Here is a 20,786-nt window from a genome sequence, read left to right on the forward strand (position 1 = left end):
AGAGCTGGACCGGGGCCAAGGCAGCGTAGCTGGAGCAGCGGTGTTGGTGTGGCAGGTAGCCAGAGCCTGTCCTGGGTTGGTCACAATTCCAGTGCTGCTTCTTGGGTGGCATTTTGTAAACAAAAAAAGGTAGTCAGGAGAACACTCAGGGGGTTGGAATTTTTCAGTAAACCCCAGAAGGAACAAAAGCGGTTTAGTCTGTTGGGAGGTCTTATATTTTGTCATATCACTTTATCTACTTTTTTTGCTCATTTTTTTCCAGTGAATGCTATTCCAGAAATCAGTTTGATTTCCATTTTAACCATGCTCCTGCATAAAGCTGTTTGACAGCAGTGGAATTGCTACTTATTTCAGGTATGCAGAGAAGAGAGATCAGTGGATAATGCAAAATGTTCAGCAGGGGGCTGGGAGAACACATTTCCTCCATATCAGGCTGAATATTTGGGAGAGGAGCAGGGTTTTAGGGCTGGTTTGGGGTTTTTTAATGGTGGTTCTTTTATAGCACAAGTATTTTAATCTGCTGCCTCCTGGTGGCTTTGTAGTACTGTTTTCTATTTAGGAGTGTACAAGAAGAGGCTGTTTGTTCTGAGCAGAAGGGAGCCCAGTGCTTTCATTTATTCAATTTTTAATGTAAGTAAGGAACACAGTATTTCAGGGCCTGAAAATTACCATTTCTGAGGTCTTGAATATACCCTATACATACACCTGAAGTAATCAGATTGATTTTGTTTTCTGTAAATGGCCTCCCAGGACACACTGAAGAAAAGTAACATCTCCTAGGGCTGTATATTAAATCTAGAGTTCATTGTGTATAGGATTAACTTTACTTTAACTTTACTGTTTCTTCAGTGAGTTATTAATCATTGGTAATTTATCATCTCCTTGGGCTACTCTCTCAGAAAACAGAATTGCTTTGTGCTTCTCAGGGCTTTTCTTTCTTCTTAAATTTGTGCAGCCATACTTCATACATAACCTATCGTAAGAAAACACCATTAGTCAAAAAATTAACTGTAGTCATTGAGGAATTGATCCAAATTGCTTCAGGAGTCTCAGCTTCTGTATTCCTTACAGATTATTGGAAGAAGACAGAAGTGGGTGGACTGGAGGTCAGTGTTGTAAGGTCCAACTGCTAAAGCCGTTGTTCTTGCAGGGAGAGCCATGGGCTGACACCCCTGTACAGGAGTATGTGAAGGTTTGGATCCTCACAAAAGGGGAGACTTAGTAATTCTGCAGCCTATCCAGGCCTCACAGGAAGGGAAAGCTACACAGAGTAGATCAGAAGCCTTCTCTCCCTTCCACTCCCTGTCAGGCAGAGATCCCTGTGGCTGAGCAGGACAAGGTTGCAGGATCTGCTTCCAAGGCAGTGTGCATGTGGAAGGAGGCAGGAATTCTGTGTGCTCACATGCTGCAGAACAGCAGTGCCAGGGCTGCCTGTTCTAGCATGTTCTTGTCCAGACCCAGCCCAGGCCAAAGGCACTGCAGACAGTACATCTGGGGAAGAGGAGAACATTTAATCAGAGAATGGGGCAAAGAAAACCAGTGCAAAAAAAAAAAAAAGACAAGCTGACAGAGAAGAGGATTTCCAAGGCAAAGAGATAGAAGAGCATTATTTCTGTGTTACAGAAATTTCATGTTCCTTCTTCAAAGCTGTTTCCAGAACCCAGCTGCGGGGCTGGACCATCTTAGGAACTAATTGGGACTTAGGCCCATAGTAACCTTTTTCATCACAGTGAAAAGTAGCTAACTCTAAGTAGTTAACAAAGTTAAATGGCTAAATGTGGCAAGTGGTTGAGACAGGGTTGCTTCCTTAAAATAGCAAGGGCTGAGTGTGCGTGGCCACCTCTGAGAAGTTGTGTTAAATTGCAGCACAGCATTTATCAGGAATCTGACACACCTTACTACAGCTATCCTCTTAAGTCAGCCCATAATGGAAAGGTGCTGTTTCATGTCAGGGCAGGACTGGCAGCAGTGCCTGTCACCAAGTCCCCTGCTCGTTGTCCAGTAATTGCCAGGAGCCAGCAAGCTGGTGCAGGGGAGAGGGGAGTATTAATTCATTAATACAGAGCCACTGCATTGGGAGAGAGCTCATGGCAAACAAAACGGCCCTGGGGGAGAAGACACTGTTCAGCTCTCTTGCCACTCCTGTTCCCACCCTGCTGAGGCATCCAGGGCTGGCTCTCAGAGAGGACAGCTGCCCGGGGTGGTGACACTCATAGGACCTTGAGTAACACCAAATTACCCTGCTAGCAACAGCCAGCCTGAGAGCAGATCCCAAAGCAGATCCTGCCTTTGGGAGCCACACAGCTCATTTCATAAAGGTATTGCTGAACATTGGTACCTAAACACAAGTCAGACCCTTAGTAGGAATGTAGAAGAGAGTACTCCTAAGAACCCACCTCTGTCATGTTAGAGCAAGACATGAACTGAAGAAAACTCTGAATTAAACATCACACAGAGCTGTTGTCATGTCCTGTGCACCAAGGAGAGGTAAGTACCCGAGTCAGAAGCAAGAGTTCAGTTTAAAGTACTTGGGTAAGTTGCTCAGACAAAACAGGCACCTGAACATCTACTCCCTATGTAAAAGTGGTGATTTCTGGTTTTTTTCCCAGAACAAAACTTTTTAGAGAGTAAAGCACAAAAGCAGGGCCATGCCAAAATTTGCCTGCCTTGTTCATTGTAGCAAATAGAGTTATGGAAAACTTTCATGAATGAATGAAGTTTCTCAAGTGGATACCTCAATTCCAATCAAGTCCAATAAAGAGAAAAATCACAAACACAATGATTAAGTATGTTTGAAAAGTATTGTTTATATCCTAATATGTTATCAATATTCTAAATCATCAAGCCACTGGATCAACCAATCAAGACAGAGACAATCAGAACTTGTAAAGGTGCACATTTCTTTTTGCAGTGGTCCAAATCAATCCTTCACCAGCACAGGAAGGCTTATGGAATTTAACCTTATGGACATTTGCATTGTCATATGGGTATTCTTTGGGCTTTGATCAAAAGTAGATACTTTTAAGTAATATCATTTTGTAAATGAGAAAGATGGTTTATTAATTTAATTTAGAAATTGGTTGGGAAGGAGATTAGTGACAGATAATATATGTTGTAGGTGAGTAATTGACAGCTTTGCATTCTTCTCTCTGTGGCAGCCTCCATGTGAAACCCCCAAAGACAGCAGTCCATAAATTACAAAAGTAACAGTTTTGTAAACAAAAAACTGGGGTTTTTTGGGGTTTGGAAGGGACTCCTGGGGATCCTCTAATCCAACCCCCTGCTAAAAACAGGTTCACCCTGAGCAGGTTTCACAGGCTGATGTCCAGACAGGGTTGAACATCTCCAGAGGAAACTCAACAGACTCTCTGGACAGCTCCTGTCAGTGCTCTGTCGTCCAGAGAGCCCCTTCCCAGCAGGTCAGGCCCTCACCTGCATGGGTGCATGGGGTTGTTCTTCCTGAGCTGCAGGACCCCACGCTTGCTTTTGTTGAGCTTCCCTGAGTTCCTCTCCAGCCTGTCCAGGTCTGGCTGAGCAGCAGCACAGCCTGCTGGCCTGTCCTGCCCTTTTGGAAGATTGGGATGACACTGGCTTGCCTCCATTCCTCCTCTTCTCCATCTTCAAAGACACACCTAATCAAAGATAAATCTAATCTTACTGAAAAGTTATTCTAAAAAGAATATTGGATACAGTAGAGCACCTTTACACTGAATAAGAGGGATTGGTAGCATGGCCAGTCTTCTGTTTGCAGGCTTTGTTTCTGATCCTCTGAGTGGCCTTGAGCTGCCTGGAGGATATGGTGCAGATCTGTGCACTTGTTACTGATGTGGCACTTCCCATTTCCAGCCCTTCATTGCTATTCTTTGTGTGGGTAATGTTCACATCATCCCTCTGAACCCTGGAGAAACAGTGGTTCCCAGGGTTCTGACAATGAACAAAATTACCTTCTCTTAAACACTTAGATATGCTCCATGTAAGTATTTTGAAGAACCTGGGGATATTAACTACTTTCCAGCATCTGGGGGGGTGTTGCCACATCGTTGTGGGCTTTGGTTTTGGAGGCACCATTTCAGTCTTCTGTTGAGACCAAAGCACTGTGTATTGATAGTTAAATTCTCTGTGATGGAGCCAGATAAGCACAGAAGCAGCAGGCTGATTTCTGTGCCTGCATTTAGATCCACTGACGGGGATCTGGGAGATGTGAGTAGGAGGTTTTGGTCTTTTGCATTCAGGCCAGCAATCTGAACATGTGCTCTTTGTGCAAGGTCAGTGCCATAATACTGAACGAATATCTGAGACAGTTTTTATCCATTTTTTCACTGGAAAATAAGCAGGGAACGATCTGTTTTTTGTTTGGATGTAGTTTTTTTTAAATGGTCACAATCTGCCTGACAACAGCAGGAAGGATACCTTTACCTCCTTATATGTCAAGTGGAGGTGCCCCAAAGGCTAAAAAATGCCAAGGACTAATTAACACAAAGCTGAGAGCAAGAAGCATTACAAGTCTCTTTTCTTAAACAAATGGATGTGTTTGAGGGTTTCAATATGTTAACAGATAGAAAAACTGAGGCTTAAAAGGCCCCTGGGCTTTGCTGATCCCTCTTTTGTGGTGAGTTTACAGTGTTGGGACCCTGAGGTGCATGAGAGTGTTTATTCTCTCCTCTGTAGTTGAATAGGGATCTCAGTACTTGTGTCTCACCACATTCACACCTCTATAAACAGTTGCCCAGTTAACACCAGCTTTTCACACATGACAAGGCAGAGCTACTTTACATCCCACTAGTCTTACACTGCCTGCCAAAAGGATGTAAGGGGGATATTTGGGAGAGTGGAAGAGCTGGGGGATGAGTACAGTTTTCATTAAGAGGTCTCAGCAGCTCACCTACTCTTCTCTGAGGAGGAGTAGCTGGCACAAAGATCCAAACATTTTGGTGGCAAGAGGAGACAGGTGGAGGCTTCTCCTCTGTAAGATCCTTTCACTGCTCTGCCAACATGCCCCTCTGCTGCTCCAGGCCTCTCCATTTGGCTGCTTGTCTCTTGCCTTTTGTGCTGCTCCTGTCCTACCTTCCTTCTCTTCCCAACCTTCTCATCTTCATCCCACATGAAACCCTGAGGTTCTTACGACCTGGCATTTATCTCATTGACAGCAACGCGTGCCACTCCTTGGAATGAATCATTTACTTGTATGTTTGAAACTCTACTCCCCCATCTTCCTTATTCTTTTTTTCCCACTTCTCTTTTGTGTCTCCCTTTTATGTGAGACCCGTTCCCAGGATGCAGGCAGCAGCTGGAACAATAGGCAGTGTTCCTGGGAGCAGTGTTGGCCGTGCCCTGGTGTTCGACTGGAAGCCTTTTAAAAGCATTAGCTAATTACTCCTCACGGTGTCACTGCAGCACCTTGCTGCTTTCGGCCTAAGATCCTGGCAGTGTGTCATCTGCCCGAGGCCACGAAGTTATTGGATGGCAGGGGTTTCTAGGTCCAAGGGTGAGTTTCCTTCCCTGAGTGACAGTAATTGTTGGCTACCTTTGAAGGATTTATGGCCAGAATTATAAGGAGAGCTGAGAGAGTCTCATTTTTGCTCACTGCCCAGCATTAGCCCCAGGTGAGCTCCCTCTGAAAAGCCAGGTTCACATCCATCCTGGCAGCTGGAACTCTGCAGCACTTCTGAAATCTGATAAAAGGCACATCACACTGTTCTGAGGGCAATACTCAAATTGAGGGCATCAGCCACACACTGCTGTCCTCGCAGAGCAGGAATATCCTGGGAGTTCTGAATGTCACAGTAGTTAATTATATTAGCTAAACCTAGCTTCCTGCATCTGGCAGCAGTTCAAAGGTAAGACAGCAGTAAAATATTAGCACTATATTGTCTTTGTACCTCCAGAAAAAAGGCAAAGAGGAAAAAAAGAAAAACCACCAAAAATCCTTCCCAGGAAAAAACCCAACCCCAGAGTAATTGCATTTCTTTTTTATTTTTGCCACTGATATTGACCTAGAAATGGAGAAAGAACCTGATCTGATGTTTAGATGCTAGAGGAATCTTTCTGAGCTGACAGTTAAATAAAGGGAGATTTGAGATGGTGATGAATGATGGAGAAGGTGTAACTACACGGTTTTGGTTTTGCAGTGACTGGGATTGAATGTGATGCTACAGAGCATACACACACAGCCTGGAGTATAACTAAAGGTCCTGTTATAGATTTTTGCAGAGCTACCTTTTTGGAACCTACAGGCTGACAAAGGGGTAAGAGAAGTTTAATGGCCAGCCCAAGATAGTTCTACTACCTGCACTAGGAGATTATACCAAAATTTCTGGGAGCCACTCCAGGTCCATGAGCACAAAAAAATCTGTTTTGTTCATAGAATAATAGAATCCCAGAAAAGTTTGGGTTGGAAGGGACCTAAAAGTTCCAACCCCATACCATGGATAGGGATACCTTCTACTAGACCAGTTTGCTCAGGGCCCCATCCAGCTTGGCCTTGAACACTTCCAGGGATGGGGTAGCCACAGCTTTTCTGGACAACCTGTTCCCAGGTCATTGCTGTGAGATCCTGTCCTTTGGCCCCAGTTACAAAGAGATCCTGCTCTTTTCCAAGGGCTAAAAACAGTCAGTGCTGATACAAGAGAGGTGACCAGTCAGGTAAGTGGTGTCCTCACCTTGTAATTAACTGCGATGGAAAAGGAGAGTTCAGGATTGTAAAAACTTCTTCATCCTTCATTAGCATCCGCTCTCAGATCTCAGTGCTGGGGGTTTATTATCTTTCAGAACAGTGGGCTGGAAAACAGAATTTAGGTCTATTCTTACTTTTCGGAGTCAGTACCCTCCACTTAGGTTCTTCTTCCAGGAGGCAGAATTTACCTACACACGACATGAAATCAATCTCTCCAGCTTAGGCTTTCCAACACATTTCAGGGAACAAGTGCTCCTGTGGGAGCTATGGAAGAAAGTCAAGGCTTGCTTTATTCCTGTTGCCTCCTCAAAGCAAATTTAAAGATGCAAATGGGAAATAAGCTAAACCAGGTTTGGATTTACAATGTAGGTATTATTAGGGTCTAAGTCCCTTTGAGATGATTGACATTTGTACATGTCACAGCTTGTACATCTGCAGTGAGGTCATTTGGCTATGCACAAATGGCTTTGACCAGAATTGCTCATTTGCATAAAATAATGCAGACTTTGTTACACTGAGGCGAGAGTCTGATGTGATCAGGTGTCCCACCATCACACAGAAATAACCCCAGAGGAGTCGTTTGTCATTTCTGTGATGATTTATTGGAGCACCCACTTGTTATTGTCAGCAGTGACAATGATGATGATGGAGAATCTGAGCACAACCTAGAAAATGCATATTTGTATTTATGAGAAACATTGCTTTTGCTTCGCTGCTGCCAGCCAGTCTGTCTCCCCTCAGGAGTCAGTGTAGGTCAGTGAGGAATGAGATGCTTTTGATTCATAACTCAGGATAACATTTGAGAAGTTTCTGGAATATTTTTTACACATGAGCTGCAACTTCTCATGAGAGTTTGGTTTCAGGGAATGAAACAGCAGTTACAGAGAGAGAAAATGGGAGCGTGAGGGAGAGAAATACTGTGTACATGTCTTACATTTCTCTTTACCCTGTAATTTTCCCCTTCTTTCTCCTTTGCAGTCAAATAATAAAATGTGAATTTAGTGGCAGGTGAGGGTATAGAGATGTAAGAGATACAGCATAAGCTTAATCATACTTTTCTGCTACACAAATCTTCTTTGAACTGCACTTATCCATGTGAAGGATTTACATCCAGATGAGCAGAGGAAAGTTCCAGAATAACACAACAGTTTATAGCCATTGTAAATAAAATAACCCTAGCTTCCATTTGGCAGAAGAAGGTCATTTTCAGACACATATACTGATACTAGAAGCATCTCAAGTGAAAGTACATTCTTAGTGTTAAAGTCTGACCATTTTTCTCACTCACATATCCTAAAAATACCACCTGGTTGTTTTTCATGGTTGTTTTCATCTCTATTCCCAATTTAAGGGTCAGGATTTTTTGGTGACTTGGGCAATCCTTCAGGGTGTGCGTGGAATATATCATGTACAGGTATGTAGCTACCTATAGAGGAAAAATTCTCCTAATGACAGATATAAGTTCAGGCAGCATCAGAAATCTTAACAAGTAGATAAGATACTTCCTTAACCTCCCCATTCCACTGCTGTAATCAGTGGAATGGGAAGGTTAAAGAAGTGCTGAGCATGAGTGGTGTGAAGGCTTGGCACAGGCTTAGTACATTAAGGGACTTGGACTCTGATGCAGTCCTTGGTATAAATTTGGAGCTGTACTTTGTGATTTTCTTTGTTGAATATTCAAGTCTGATAGCAAAATAATGCTGAAGATGGTTGCATATATAGGTTAGACCTTAGAAGCTGTCAGGGATATAGAGGTACTGTCACTGTCAAAGTGGGTCTGAATTCCCATATGCAGTTTTACCCATCTCCTCCCACAGAAGTATTTCCACATCCTACGGGATGAGGCATTTTGCTGGTTCTGCAACATATTTATTTGTAAGTTTTGTCCCTGCCCAGGACTTTCTCTTCAGCACTGAAATACTGTCTGTCCAGGCACCAGCCAGAAACCAGCCAGGACCATTCAATATTCCAGTGACTTAATGTCCAAAATCTGCAATGGTTTTTCTGGTACCTTTCAATTGTCAGGCAAGGCCATAAATGCCACCCTCTAAAAAGTGTAATTCAGAGTCTCTGTTGCAAAGACCTCAGAGAAATGGCAATTTCTTTTTAAGCATGTTGGAAGTAAATGCACAAAACCTGCTGTACACTATTCAGTCGTGATACTCAGATAATAAAGTAAGCAAGCTAGGAAAATTTAGTGCAGAAGCAAAGACCTCTAGGCAACAATGTAATATAATACAGAAAAGATATAACTCAATTGGAAATAGCCAGCTGGCACTAATGGCTCATTGGTTTAGACTCATATTTCTGGGCTGTCTGGCTTTTGGTGAGATGGGAGCAAGGAAAATCACGCCTGCCTGCCAACAGCTATCAATAAAAGTGCTATTAAGCAGAGCCCTGCAGCTCAGGGGCTACCTTGATAATTGGGAGCAGCTTGAGGAGACAGTCAAGAAACCAAGCTTTGTCTTCTCATCATTTTCCTGTGGTACTGAGGTCTGTGTAGTGTGCCACTGCTGGTGGTGGGAATACACCACACCTAACTACACAGGGCCACAACAGAGTGCTCTGCTCTGTGCACAGCAGAGGCCTCGTCTGTGGCAAGCCTAAACCAGCTAAACTGCTTTTTAGGCCCCTTTCTGGGTCTGACAACACAGCTTGGAATGACAAGCCCAAATCTAGAGCCTTTAGATGTACTGGAGGAAGGGTGAGAGCAGTGGGAAGCGGTGGGCACTTACCATCTGGCTAGGAATGGGCTCTAGCACAGGATAACGTGTGACCCATCTGTCTGGGCATTGCCATTTTGGGATGGAATGCGTTCTGCCTGCCTTCCTTTCTCCCCTCTGGGCCTCCTAGACACAGAAGCTGGTTTCAGGAACACAGGTTTTGTTTCCTTGTCCTACTCCACCTACTGTGATCATATGCCTATTTATACACCCATTCATATGCCTATATTATCCTTTCTTCCATTGTTTGACACTCTGTTTTGTCATCCTTCTACCTCATTTGCTTTGCCTCAGTACCCTCCTGAACTGATAACCTGATGACTTTTCCCTGGATGATCCTAGTTGTAGTACATACCTAGCCATACTTGGTACTTCTGGTACTGTTACCTAGAGGAAATAATAATAATAGCAACAGCAGTAACAAGGCTATTATTATGGAGTGCCTGGGACTGTTTTTGCTGGCAGTATCTGTGGCACAGTGGTTGCAGCTGTACACAGGGAGCAGCAGGGCCAGAGGAATTAAGTCGCTGAATGTCTGAGTGAATGACCCAAAGCTCTTGGAGGAAAACACAGAGAATGAACATGTCCTGTGGCACCAGTTAGAAATTACTCATAAAGAACCATACATGACACATGAATTTTGAGTTGGACAGGACCTTCAAGTTTATCTAATCTAACCCCTCTGCCATGTATAGGGACTCCTCCCGCTATCTCAGGTTGCTCCCAGCTTTGTCTAATTTTGGCTAACTGTGGCTACTCCATCCTCGGTCACTTCTAGGGATGGAGTAGCCACAGCTTCTCTGGGCAACCTGTGCCAGGACCTTCCCACTGTCACAAGGAGAAGTTTCTTCCTAATATCCAATCTAAATTTGCTCTCTGTCCATTTGAAACCATTCCCCCATATCCTGTCACTCCATGCCCCTGCCAAAAGCCCTTCTCCAGCTTTCTTGTAGCTGCTTAGCTGCAGTGACTTCACATGTATATGCATCTGGTGGATTTTTTTCATTATTTTTTATTATCCTCCTTTACCTTTCCAAAGAGTAAAGATAACCACACCTGGAGCTGAGTTATGATAGAAGGGTTTGGTTGGTTCTCTAAAGGTGGTTTAGTCCTTGCCCTCATTTAGAAGATTGGCTTCACCTGGAGGTGGGAACGTTGGGTAAGGTGCCAGGTGTTCCTCGTTTCCCATCAGGAGAGAGCACAGCTCCCCAATTTCTCTGAGGGTGGTTGGAATGAGATGATCGCCCATTCCATGGGATTTGCTTCGTATTCCCGTGAGGGGAAACTTTCAGGAATTTGCTGCGGAATTCGGGATGCTTGAGCCGTGCCGATTTTCCTTTGAGCGCTCTACAAACAGTGAGACTTGGCCTCAGGGGCCTCGCTGTACCTTGTGTGGGGATTCGGTGTGGCAAAGAGCCCGTTTGGGGCACTGGGATGGGGGAAAAGGCTGCTAGAAGCTGATGAAGCTCTATGGATGCTTTTTTAAAAGTTCATCTTCTGCTGATCTGAGCTCCTGGTAGGAAAGCAGGGCTTGGGGTCCTCGTGCGTGTGGGGGCTGAGGGAGCTCTCGTGTGTGAGGAGTTTGGGGGGCCCTTGTGTGTGAGGGTGGCTTGGGTCCTCATGCATGAGGCTGGGGCCTTGTGTGTTGTTTTGGGGCCTTGTGTCTTACACAGCAAAGCAAAGAACCTGGAGGTGATCTGCCAGTGAATGTGGCTTGGTTTTTTGCTTCTTGCGCTGTGAGGAAGAGGCTTTAATTTAAAAAAATGTGTTTTATGCATGAAAAATGGGGAATCAGTTTGCCAGGGGAGCTTCCACCTGTGTTGGCACACAGCTGCTCGCGATATTCAACTGGAGCACATGGGCCTTTGTTTAAATGATGTTTCATATTTTGGGAACTTTGAAGTATGTACAAGTCACAGTGTGAGAGCAGCTTTGTTAAATGTGCTGGTTTATTTTCATGGACTTGAAGTGTCCTTTTGTGACAAAGTTGCTGCTGCTCACGTTCTTTTTTATGAAAATATAGTTTATGAGGATAATGCGTTTTTGTGTTGCTGAAAATTTTACTGGCTGTGTGCCAGGACTTTAATGTTGATGAGTTTTTTGTATGTTCAGAACTGTCCACACCTTGATAAAAGTAACAGAGCTGTTGGAGATTTTTTAAAAGGTGATGATTAGACTAAGTGTTTATAGAGCTTAAAGGAATTATGTAACTGCTCTGGTTGCTGTTGATTATTTCCATGTCTTCTTGTTCATCCTGGCCATGCTAGAAGGAAACAAGAGTGTGAAAATCTTTCTTTGTTATCAGGTTACTAGTAGTGGCTTACTCTTTATGGAAAATAGCTTTTTACATTAACTTTTGTTTTCTCACAATTTTTTTAATGGATTGATAGATGCTGAAATACTTAGTTGTATTGGAATGATAATAAGAGTGTGCTGCTTTATGTGAGGTTCACTTAAAACATCTCTCTACCAGCAATGGCATGTCAGTCACTGTTATTCTGGCACCACTGTGGAGAGATTGAACCACAATTCAGCTCTGACTGATGTTTTTAACTCATTTTCTCAGATGTGCATGTGACTGAGATTTGTTTATGTGGGTTTCATTGTTTGAACAAATAATTGTTTTGCCAATAAACTTGAAGTGCTGGACTATGGCCTGTTAAATCCTCATGCAAGAAGCAGATGAACCATGCTGCAGTTTCCACCACTGAAGTGCAGTGGGAGTTGTGTTTCTCCCTCTATCTGATAAGTAAGTAAAAATATGTTGTGGTTTGAATTATGTCAGCCTTGTAACTGAGAAGAATCTGACATCATTAAATGATTCCTAGACTGCAAGAAAAATGATGATAAGTTATTTGTTAAATGTGGGTGTCAAACTGTAATCATGGAGTTTTCACGTGTTGGGATGAATAGGGGAGAGGAGAGTGGTGTTTGGGATTGTATCCCTTCCCTTTTCTGATTCAATTTCAAATAGTTTGTTTGATAAGAGTCTTGAAATACCAACTGAAAAAAAATATGGTACTGGTTTTTTAGTTGTATTGATTAGTTAACTGTTCTGATCATGTTCTAACCAACTCAGAGGAACTAAAAATGTTATTAGAATAGTTGTGATGTCCTTGTACTGGAGATGTAATTATCATGTACTGCAGAAGTGTATGAGGAAAAAGGGGCATTTGAGTATCAGTTGAAGTTGTACCCGCAAAGGATGTAGTTATGTAATGCTTAATTTTCTGGGCTTTTTAATGACTCTGTCTATTTCCATGATAGATAGTTTTGTGGAAAATGAAACTAATATTCTTAATTAAGTGTTATTAATCTCCACTGACAATTAGCCTGTTGATTTGTATTGCAAAGGGAGAAGCATCAAATCTGTGGAATTCTAACCTGATCTCCCAAACTTTAACTGCGTACTTCTCAGTTTATGTAATTCTAGATAAATGCTGTTACTGTTGGAGAAAGCCACAGAAAAAGTCTTTGGAATGTATTTGAACTTTACAGTCAAGAAGGATTTTCAATACAGAGATGGTGCTTTCAATACAGCATCTCTAAGTCCAGGGTGGTTGGTGAAACAGTTTAACTGCAGCAGTTTTGCTTTGGTATAAAACTTTCTGAAGGACCAGGTTGGGCTGAGCCCCCAGGTGATCTAACCTGTGCCTTACCTTTACAACCTTCTCTGGGTTTGGTCAGCTACAGTAGAAATAGGAGGGCAGAAACTGTTCACCTTTTCCCCTTTTTTATTTCTTTTAAATGTTCTTTGTTGACCAGAGAACATATCTGTGTGACAACAAATGGATTTAAAAAGGGGAAAACTTTTTGGGAGCTTTACAGACTTAGGAAGAAAATACTAGGGGAAAAAAAACCCCACCAACCCAAAACTATTACACAAAAACCCAAACCCCAGAGGGTTTGCAGCAGTGGTTCTAGACAGATCAGAGCACAAAGTCCTCCTGTTCTGGGGCTGCAAACCTTAGATTCAGGTGAAGAGTGGGAACATGGGAGCACTCTGAGTATATATAAATACATAAGTTATTTAAATTCAAAAACTTGGAATGAAGGATGGGAAATTCTATCCCAAAAGAGGAGTATTTGACTGCAAAAAAGAAAAACTTGTGGGTGTATTAGTGTTTTTTTTTTTCCTTTGAAATATTGATGGTTTGCTGCACTCTAGTGGTGCTCAATAGGAGTCTTGTGCAAGTCTCTGAGTTGTGCTCAGAGAAAGCTTGGAGGTTATTTCTGTCTGACCTCACAAATGTTCAACCTGCTCTTTTAAGCTGTATTTTAGTGTTTTCCTTGTAGCATTAGAGATAGTAATAGAAATAGGCACTTTCAGATGCTCCTTGTGTTATTTTCTGCATTTTTAGGGTGACTGGGTGAGGAAGAACTGGGGATTTTGTCCTTACTGCTAGTCCTGACTTAGATTAATACTCATTATTATCAGCTCAGTCCTTCTGATTAGTACCAGTGGCTTTTCATTGTACAGCTTAGAATGTTGGTGCAGGATAAAAAGGCTGGGACTGACTCACTGCTTTGCATAATTTCAAGGAATGGTCCTTTAGATGTGTGCAATTCATATTTCTTTAGATGTCTTTCCCTTCAGTTTAATATTGTGTGACTTGGAGCTAAGGCAGCATCACATGGAGGAGGAAGGACTGGGTGCAGCCTGTGTCGTTACCTGCAATGAGTGGTGGAAAGACTCTACCAGCAACTCACCAATTGAAGCCACAGGGCTTCTGCAGACACAGCAGTTATTTCTGTGTACCTTGAAAAAGAACAGGCTGTCTCCAAGGTAGCTTTCCCCATGTTGTCTCCAGAACTTAGGTTAACATTGGAGCAAATTTAATTGACATCTTCTTTTGGGGTTCGTAGAGTAGGACCTGCAGGCTGAGGTTAGTGGAGAAGGGTCCAGAACTTCTAGACCCTTCTAGAAAGCCCCCAGGCTTTCTAAAGTTTTCCTCAGAGAAGGGTCTGGGTGCAGGCACATCTAGGCTTTGTCCATGGCTTGTGTCCAAGGGCTTATGCAGGTGTAATTGAAGCTTTACCCTGCAGGATTAAGGACGGTGAGCCACATTTACATATATATATATATACACACACATAAAACAGAAAATTATTTATTATGATAATAAATAGACTAAAAGACCTTAATCAAAATGCTTCCGTGCACAGTGAGGGTAGCTAGAACTGCTAGTATAGCACACTGTTTCTGAAGGGATTCTGATTTTAAAGCTAGTAAGTAGAGATGAGTATTGCTCACCCATTCCAACAGCTGTGGGCCTATCTTATTTCTCAGCCTTGAGGAATAACCTTGAGAGGAGATCCCACTCAAGGGGAGGCATGTCCACAAGCTCTGGGAAGGGGTATGTTAGGAGACCCCACCATTTTACTCATGATGTAATTCTGATATTTCCTTCTGGGTTTCATGAAGCAAGAGGGTGTTGTGGGCACCACTGGAGTTTCAGACAGGTTTGTAGCACTTTTGCAGGCTTTCATGTGCACTTTTTTTTTTTTTTACTTTAATCCTGTTATTCTGACAGCTCCTTAGAGTCCTGTGGACATAACAACACAGATCTGAAATTATATTACAAAGGGGAAAAGATAATCCTCATGGTCAGCCAGCTGCTCGAACAATAGAAGCAGAGGAAGTACCAGTTAATTAATTTGGTTGAGATATTTATTTGTGTTTATTTGCTCTTTTGAATTTATATTAAATTTAATTATAGGTGAGCAAGGTGACAGGTGAGCTCAGCTTTAGCCTTGAGCTCAGCAACAGCTATGGTGGACCTCACATGATGATCGCTTGGGCATTGATTTAGTCAATAGACAAAGGAGATGTTGGATTTATTTAAAACACCCAAAACAACAAAACCACCACAACTTAATTGATCAAAAAGGATGTTGATTTGGTGGAGCAGATCCAGAAAGCAGGAGAGAAAAGGGAGTAATTTGGTTTTGTAAGTAAATGGGTGCTCTCACTAGACATTGAGTGCTCTGAAAATGAATGTCCTGTTGGCTCAGTGGGATAAATGGGTTCAGGTCTGTGGTGGGGTGTGAGCGAGTTTCCTGTCTGGGGGTGGTTGTGTGGCTGTAACAGCTGAAGCAATGAGTTGTGAGTTCAGTGTTGTGCACAGAATGAGGGTTATCCTTCACACCCTTCCAGTACATCAGAAATGCGTTTTATTATAGGTCACCTTACTCCCCGTACCTGCAGAGACCCAAGTTAACTCCCCCCATGCTCAATAGGCTCCTAGATGTATAATCAGTCTTCTCCTGATGGCAGAGGTGGGAAGCAGAGCAGGACTGTGCCTACAGCTGCTGCCACAGCTGAGGACAGGGTTAGCCCTGGCGAGACAAGCCAGCTCTGTGTAGGGGACTGGAAAACATGGTAAAGGCTGAGGATACAGCTGCTCTTTTTGGCACTGACTGCACTGACAAGAATCGCAGCCAGTGACCTCTTTACCAGATATTTTGAGATCTGACAACTGTTGTAGCTTCGGGCTGTTCCCAAATGCTGCTTCCCATGCCAAGCGCTTGCAGCAATTGCACAGTCAGACCTGGGGTATGGTGAATGTTTTAAGGTACAGGTGAAGCCATTTGGGTTTATTCCTTTAGGGAAATGTCCTGGATTTGGAAGTTGCCCACTATCAAAGGCCTGAAGTTATAGGCTGTACTGTGCAGAGTATATGGCTTATAGCTACAAAATCCACTGATTATCCATGGTATGACCTGTCAGCAGTGAATTCAGTCTGTGTTTTCCAGATCAATGAATTCTGCATTGTGAATCCATGTGTTCTAGGAAGTGCCCACAGGATGCTCCAGCACTTGTAGTGTAGTTTTATGGAATATTAAGTAAAAATATAAAGTCATCTATGGAAGGAGACAGCTACCACTCTTTGGTGGTGCCTACCACTAAGATTGTCAGGGATGGTGAAATTTAATAAATAGCTCTCTGCTGGTCATAGAGCCCACTGGCATCTTCAAGAGTTTGCTGGGAAGAGAGGTGGGACGTAACAGGCTGTGCTAATAAAACTCATTGCTGACCTGTGTTACATTCAGACTAGAGAAAACTTGGTTGGCTCTGGTTCATATAATTTGTAGTTCAGAAATTAAAAAATACATCCTTTTGCTTCTCAAGGTGGAAAGCAAGAGTAACTTAGTACTTGAATTATTGCTGCTACTTGTGAGGGCATATCAAGTGTGAAGTCAGTCCCTTAATTTAATTACTTGTTTGTTAAATAAAATAAATGAATGTGACTTGAGGAAGAGAGGAAAGAGAAGCTTCTGGCTTAGGTCGTGCCCTTGACAAGGCGTCGCTGTGTCTGTGACAAGCGAGCAAGCTGGACACAGAGGAACTGTGGCTCTGATGGCACCGCTGAGGTCCCCACACAGGCGCTGTCCCTCGTCCCGCCGCACCAGCAGTAAAAGTGAGCGAGCCACCATTGCTACATTTAACACTTGTACATTTTTATTTAGTTAAATCAGCCATTGTACACATTGCAGCTATGTATTGTTAGTGTTGTATCTTTTTAATTTTTAACTAATACATGCCCTCATAGATATATTCAATTAGTGTTATCACCATGGGAACAAGATGCTGATTCGTCAACTTAAAATTCACTTCTTCTCACAGTATTCAAGTTCTCTGATAACACAGCAAAAACTCAAAATAAGAGGTGAATAACCATTATGCTGTTACACAGAACATCATCTGCACCGCAAATAACACAACAGAAATGCATTTCTTGAGAGCCCCATCCTTGAAGACCCTCCTGTTCTGTCTCGGACAGTCAGGAAGCCAAGATGCACTGTGAGGTGTTTCATCAGGGGTCTCATTCGATTTGGCTGCCAAAACACTTTTTCCTTTAAGTTTCTTTTCTTGCCTGCCCAAAAAGTGTCAGCACGGCACCTCGTGGTTCTGCCCACAGGAAGCCAGAACTCCAGAGGTGTTTCTATGCTTTTGGCATCATTACCTTAATGAGGAAGTGCCCTTGTTCTGAGCACTGAGTGAGTCATTAAAAAAAAACAAAAACAAAGAACCCTACAATTGTAGAAGGCCAGATAAGCTCGGACAAAGGATTGCTCCTAGAGGAGACGGTTGGTTTTACTCTGGTGGTGAGTCTATTCATTAAAAAATGAAATAGCTATTTAAAAGCATTAAGTTGGTGTGTTTGTGTGTATGCGTGTTATGTTAAAACCCTACAGAGCTCCCTCCATTAAATATTAAGGTATAGAACACCCAAAACATCAGATCCCTATGTTCCCCTTGTGGAAAATAAAAGTGCAGACATGCTAATGTGGTTTTCAGAGGGACGATTTAGAAATATATATATATAATATATAGTTACATAACAAAATATGAACAGAAACCGGCTACTGAGGATTGTGAGCACTTGTTCTTTAAAAAACACTTGATCAGAAGATAAAAACTGCTCGCTCAGTGCTAAGAGGGCCAAGAAGCTGACATGATTCTAGGAGGGTTTGGTTTTGACCTTCAAATGCCACATGCGTGTATCAGCTAAGAGGCAATCTCGATAAAACATGGTGAATTAATTATTCTCCTTGTATAGTGGGTAAGTCTTTGTCCCGTAGTTATCTACAGTGCAGTGGCCAACTGGAAGCACCCCCAGTCTGTTGGTGAGGTCGGCTAAGTAGTGATGGAAACAGGAAACTACTGGAGTTAAGATTGTTTAATACGCCCCGTCACAGGTTCAGATCTATAGGCTTGAATACCATATGCGAACATGCCGCAGGTAGAGCTGCTAGCAACTTGGGTACCTAGTGGGGAAGTTTTTCTTTCTTTTTCTTTTGGAAATGTTTCAGTGGCTATGCGAAGGTGTCTGCACAATTAATGGCCACAGTCAGCTGTGATTCATGTGAACAGCTGCCTTTTACCTGACTCACGCAGCCTTTGCCAAGAGCGGATCTCTAAACAGGAACTCTTAGTACTTGGTAGCTCTGCAGTGCTTCCTCCTGGGTCAGTCAGCGTTTGTGGTCCGGTGGTGCCATGCCGTGATCTGTCACCATTCCGCAGGGTCACTGCACCTCGTAACCCACAATGCCAACAGGCAGTGAGTGTTCTGCGGTCTCGTGAGTTCAAATACTCTGCTATTTACAGTTTATACGTCAACTCCTTTGTACGGTGCATGTACACAGTCAGTGGAAGAGGCCTGTCGATGAAGTCTGCTTGGCAAGGGCCATGTCGGTAAGCGAGCGCCAGAGCAAAGGGACAGGGACAAGTGGCGATGCTGACAGGGTGCCAGCATGGCGGATAAATCATCCTGCCTGAAGGATGCTATCTTTGGTCACAAATTAGCTTACGGGGTGAAAAATCTTAACAGCACAAAATGCAGCTTGGGATGGGGAGAAATGATTTCACTGCAGCTGCACAGGTAGGAGCAGCAGTGATGACTGCTACCCAGGGACAGTGACAACTGCGTATGGGAGGGGTCACGTGGCGCTGTGCAGGGGCAGCAGCTTCTCACTTGGTCTCCTGTGTCCAGTCCTCCTGGCAGAAGTGCCTAAGAAGCTGCTGGAGGTCATGCTGGAGGTCATCCCTGGGGAGCGCTTCTGGGGTGTCTTCCAGCTCTTCTATGTGAACATGTTTTCCATAGCGGTCCTTCATCACAGTCCTCTTCTGTGTGCTGGCTTTACTTAGTATTGTCCTGGAACCAAAAAAAATGAGAGACCTGACTTAGAAATGCCACGGTTCTGGAGGTGTGAGAGAATTGTGGTTTTCAGGCTTTTCCAAGGCAGAGTTAGACATGCTGGAGAAGAAGGCACAGCAAGGTGTAAGTATGATGCAATAGTCAACGCCTATGGATTTTTACCCTTTTTACTTTACATATTCTCTGTATTCTTTACACATGTTTGTAGCCTATTATTATAACCTAGCTTCGGTATTTTCTTAGGCAGAAAGACAAAACAAATTCCAGGACCCCTCTGCTATCTTGGTGTTCCTTAGAAACCAAGGTTGAATTCAGATCTTTGAGACATATTTTTATCAACAGGGCTGAGTCTTCATCCAAGGAGAGGTGGGTTTACAAGGTATCAGAACTGGGGGCATTACTTTACTGGGTGTGCTTTTAGTTGGGGACTCTTGTCAGTATGGTAATTTGCAAAATCAAGAAAAAATTTACATGCATCATGGAGGGTGTGCAGCCTCTGTGTTTGCCTCTTATTTCTAGAACCAGAGAGAAAGGCATCAAAGTGCATGGAGATTGGATAATGGATGGAGAGTGAAGGATGGATGCATGGAGAAGGAAGGGTGGATGGATGGAGCAAGGATGACAATTGGAGAAAGGGTAATGAATGAAAGGAGACTGTAGAATGATGACTGGAGATAAGTGGATGGAGTACGGATGAGCACTGAATGTATAGATGGATGAATGCTTATTGATTTGCTAATTTTAATTAAGACTGTACATGTGTCATTCTAGGTGTGCATCCTCAGCATTTTCTGAGGGAAAGTGCACCTAAGGATCCTTACATAAAGGTATTCCTGTTTACCACCCTGTGTTTGCCTCTTATTTCTAGAACCAGAGAGAAAGGAATCAAAGTGCACAGAGAATGGATGGAGAGCTGGGTGATCATAGGAGAGTGGCTGATGATTGGATGCATGTATGGAGACTGGATAATGAATGAATGAGAAATGGATGAATGGAGAGAGCTGGCTGGTGATTGGATGAATGTATGGAGAGGTGTATGATGATTGAAAGGATGTATGGAGAGTTGGATGATTGGATGGATGCATGGAGAGGTGGATGATGTTACATAGGATGTATGGGGAATGGATGATGAATGAGGAATGGAGGATGGATGTAGGGAGAGTGGCTGCTGATTGGAGCTTGGATGATAGGAGGGATGTATGGAGAACAGATGAGGATTGACTGGATAGAGGGAGAGTGGCTGATGAAGGATGGACGAATGGACGGATGGATGGAGAGTGGCTGATTGGAGAGCTGGGTGATGAATGAATGAGGAATGGAGGATGGATGTAGGCAGAGCAGCTGATGATTGGAGGTTGGATGATAGGGTTGTATGGAGAATGGATGAGGATTGAATGGATATAGGGAGAGTGTATGACGAACTCGTTAGCACATACCCCTAATGAATACTGCTAAAGTGAGCGCAAATACCGTGAGGGGGAATGCGCTAAATGTTCATGATCCTGCCATTGATCTATTCTCTATCATTGAGCCATTGTTCATTCATCAAGCCCTTCCTTTATTTTCTATCATTCATCCATCGATTCATTGTCCTTTCATTCAGTCATTCCTCATCTGTGTCTTCATTCTCCATCTTTCACTCATTTGTTATCATCCACCCCTTTAATAATTCTTCATCATTCATCCATTCTCCAGCCATTGATCTATCATCCCTCCATTTATTCATCA

At 43.2% G+C, this 20,786-nt stretch overlaps 2 protein-coding genes across 20 annotated transcripts in view; one reads left to right on the forward strand and one right to left on the reverse strand.

Annotated features, from left to right (window-relative positions):
• Positions 1–20,786, forward strand: part of CAMK2D (calcium/calmodulin dependent protein kinase II delta) — a 172,507-nt gene that overhangs the window by 119,546 nt on the left and 32,175 nt on the right. The window lies entirely within an intron of this gene.
• The window catches only part of ANK2 (ankyrin 2), a 275,878-nt gene continuing 271,928 nt past the window's right edge, over positions 16,837–20,786 (reverse strand). For all 14 annotated transcript variants that reach the window (XM_085579383.1, XM_085579389.1, XM_085579388.1 and 11 more), the window contains one exon: positions 16,837–19,055. In XM_085579383.1, coding sequence (XP_085435509.1) covers positions 18,872–19,055 — 184 coding nt within the window. In that variant the 3' untranslated portion in view covers positions 16,837–18,871. The remainder of the gene's footprint in view (positions 19,056–20,786) is intronic.

The sequence above is a fragment of the Lonchura striata genome, chromosome 4, assembly GCF_050655825.1.
Source record: "Lonchura striata isolate lonStrDom1 chromosome 4, ASM5065582v1, whole genome shotgun sequence".
NCBI lineage: Eukaryota > Metazoa > Chordata > Aves > Passeriformes > Estrildidae > Lonchura > Lonchura striata.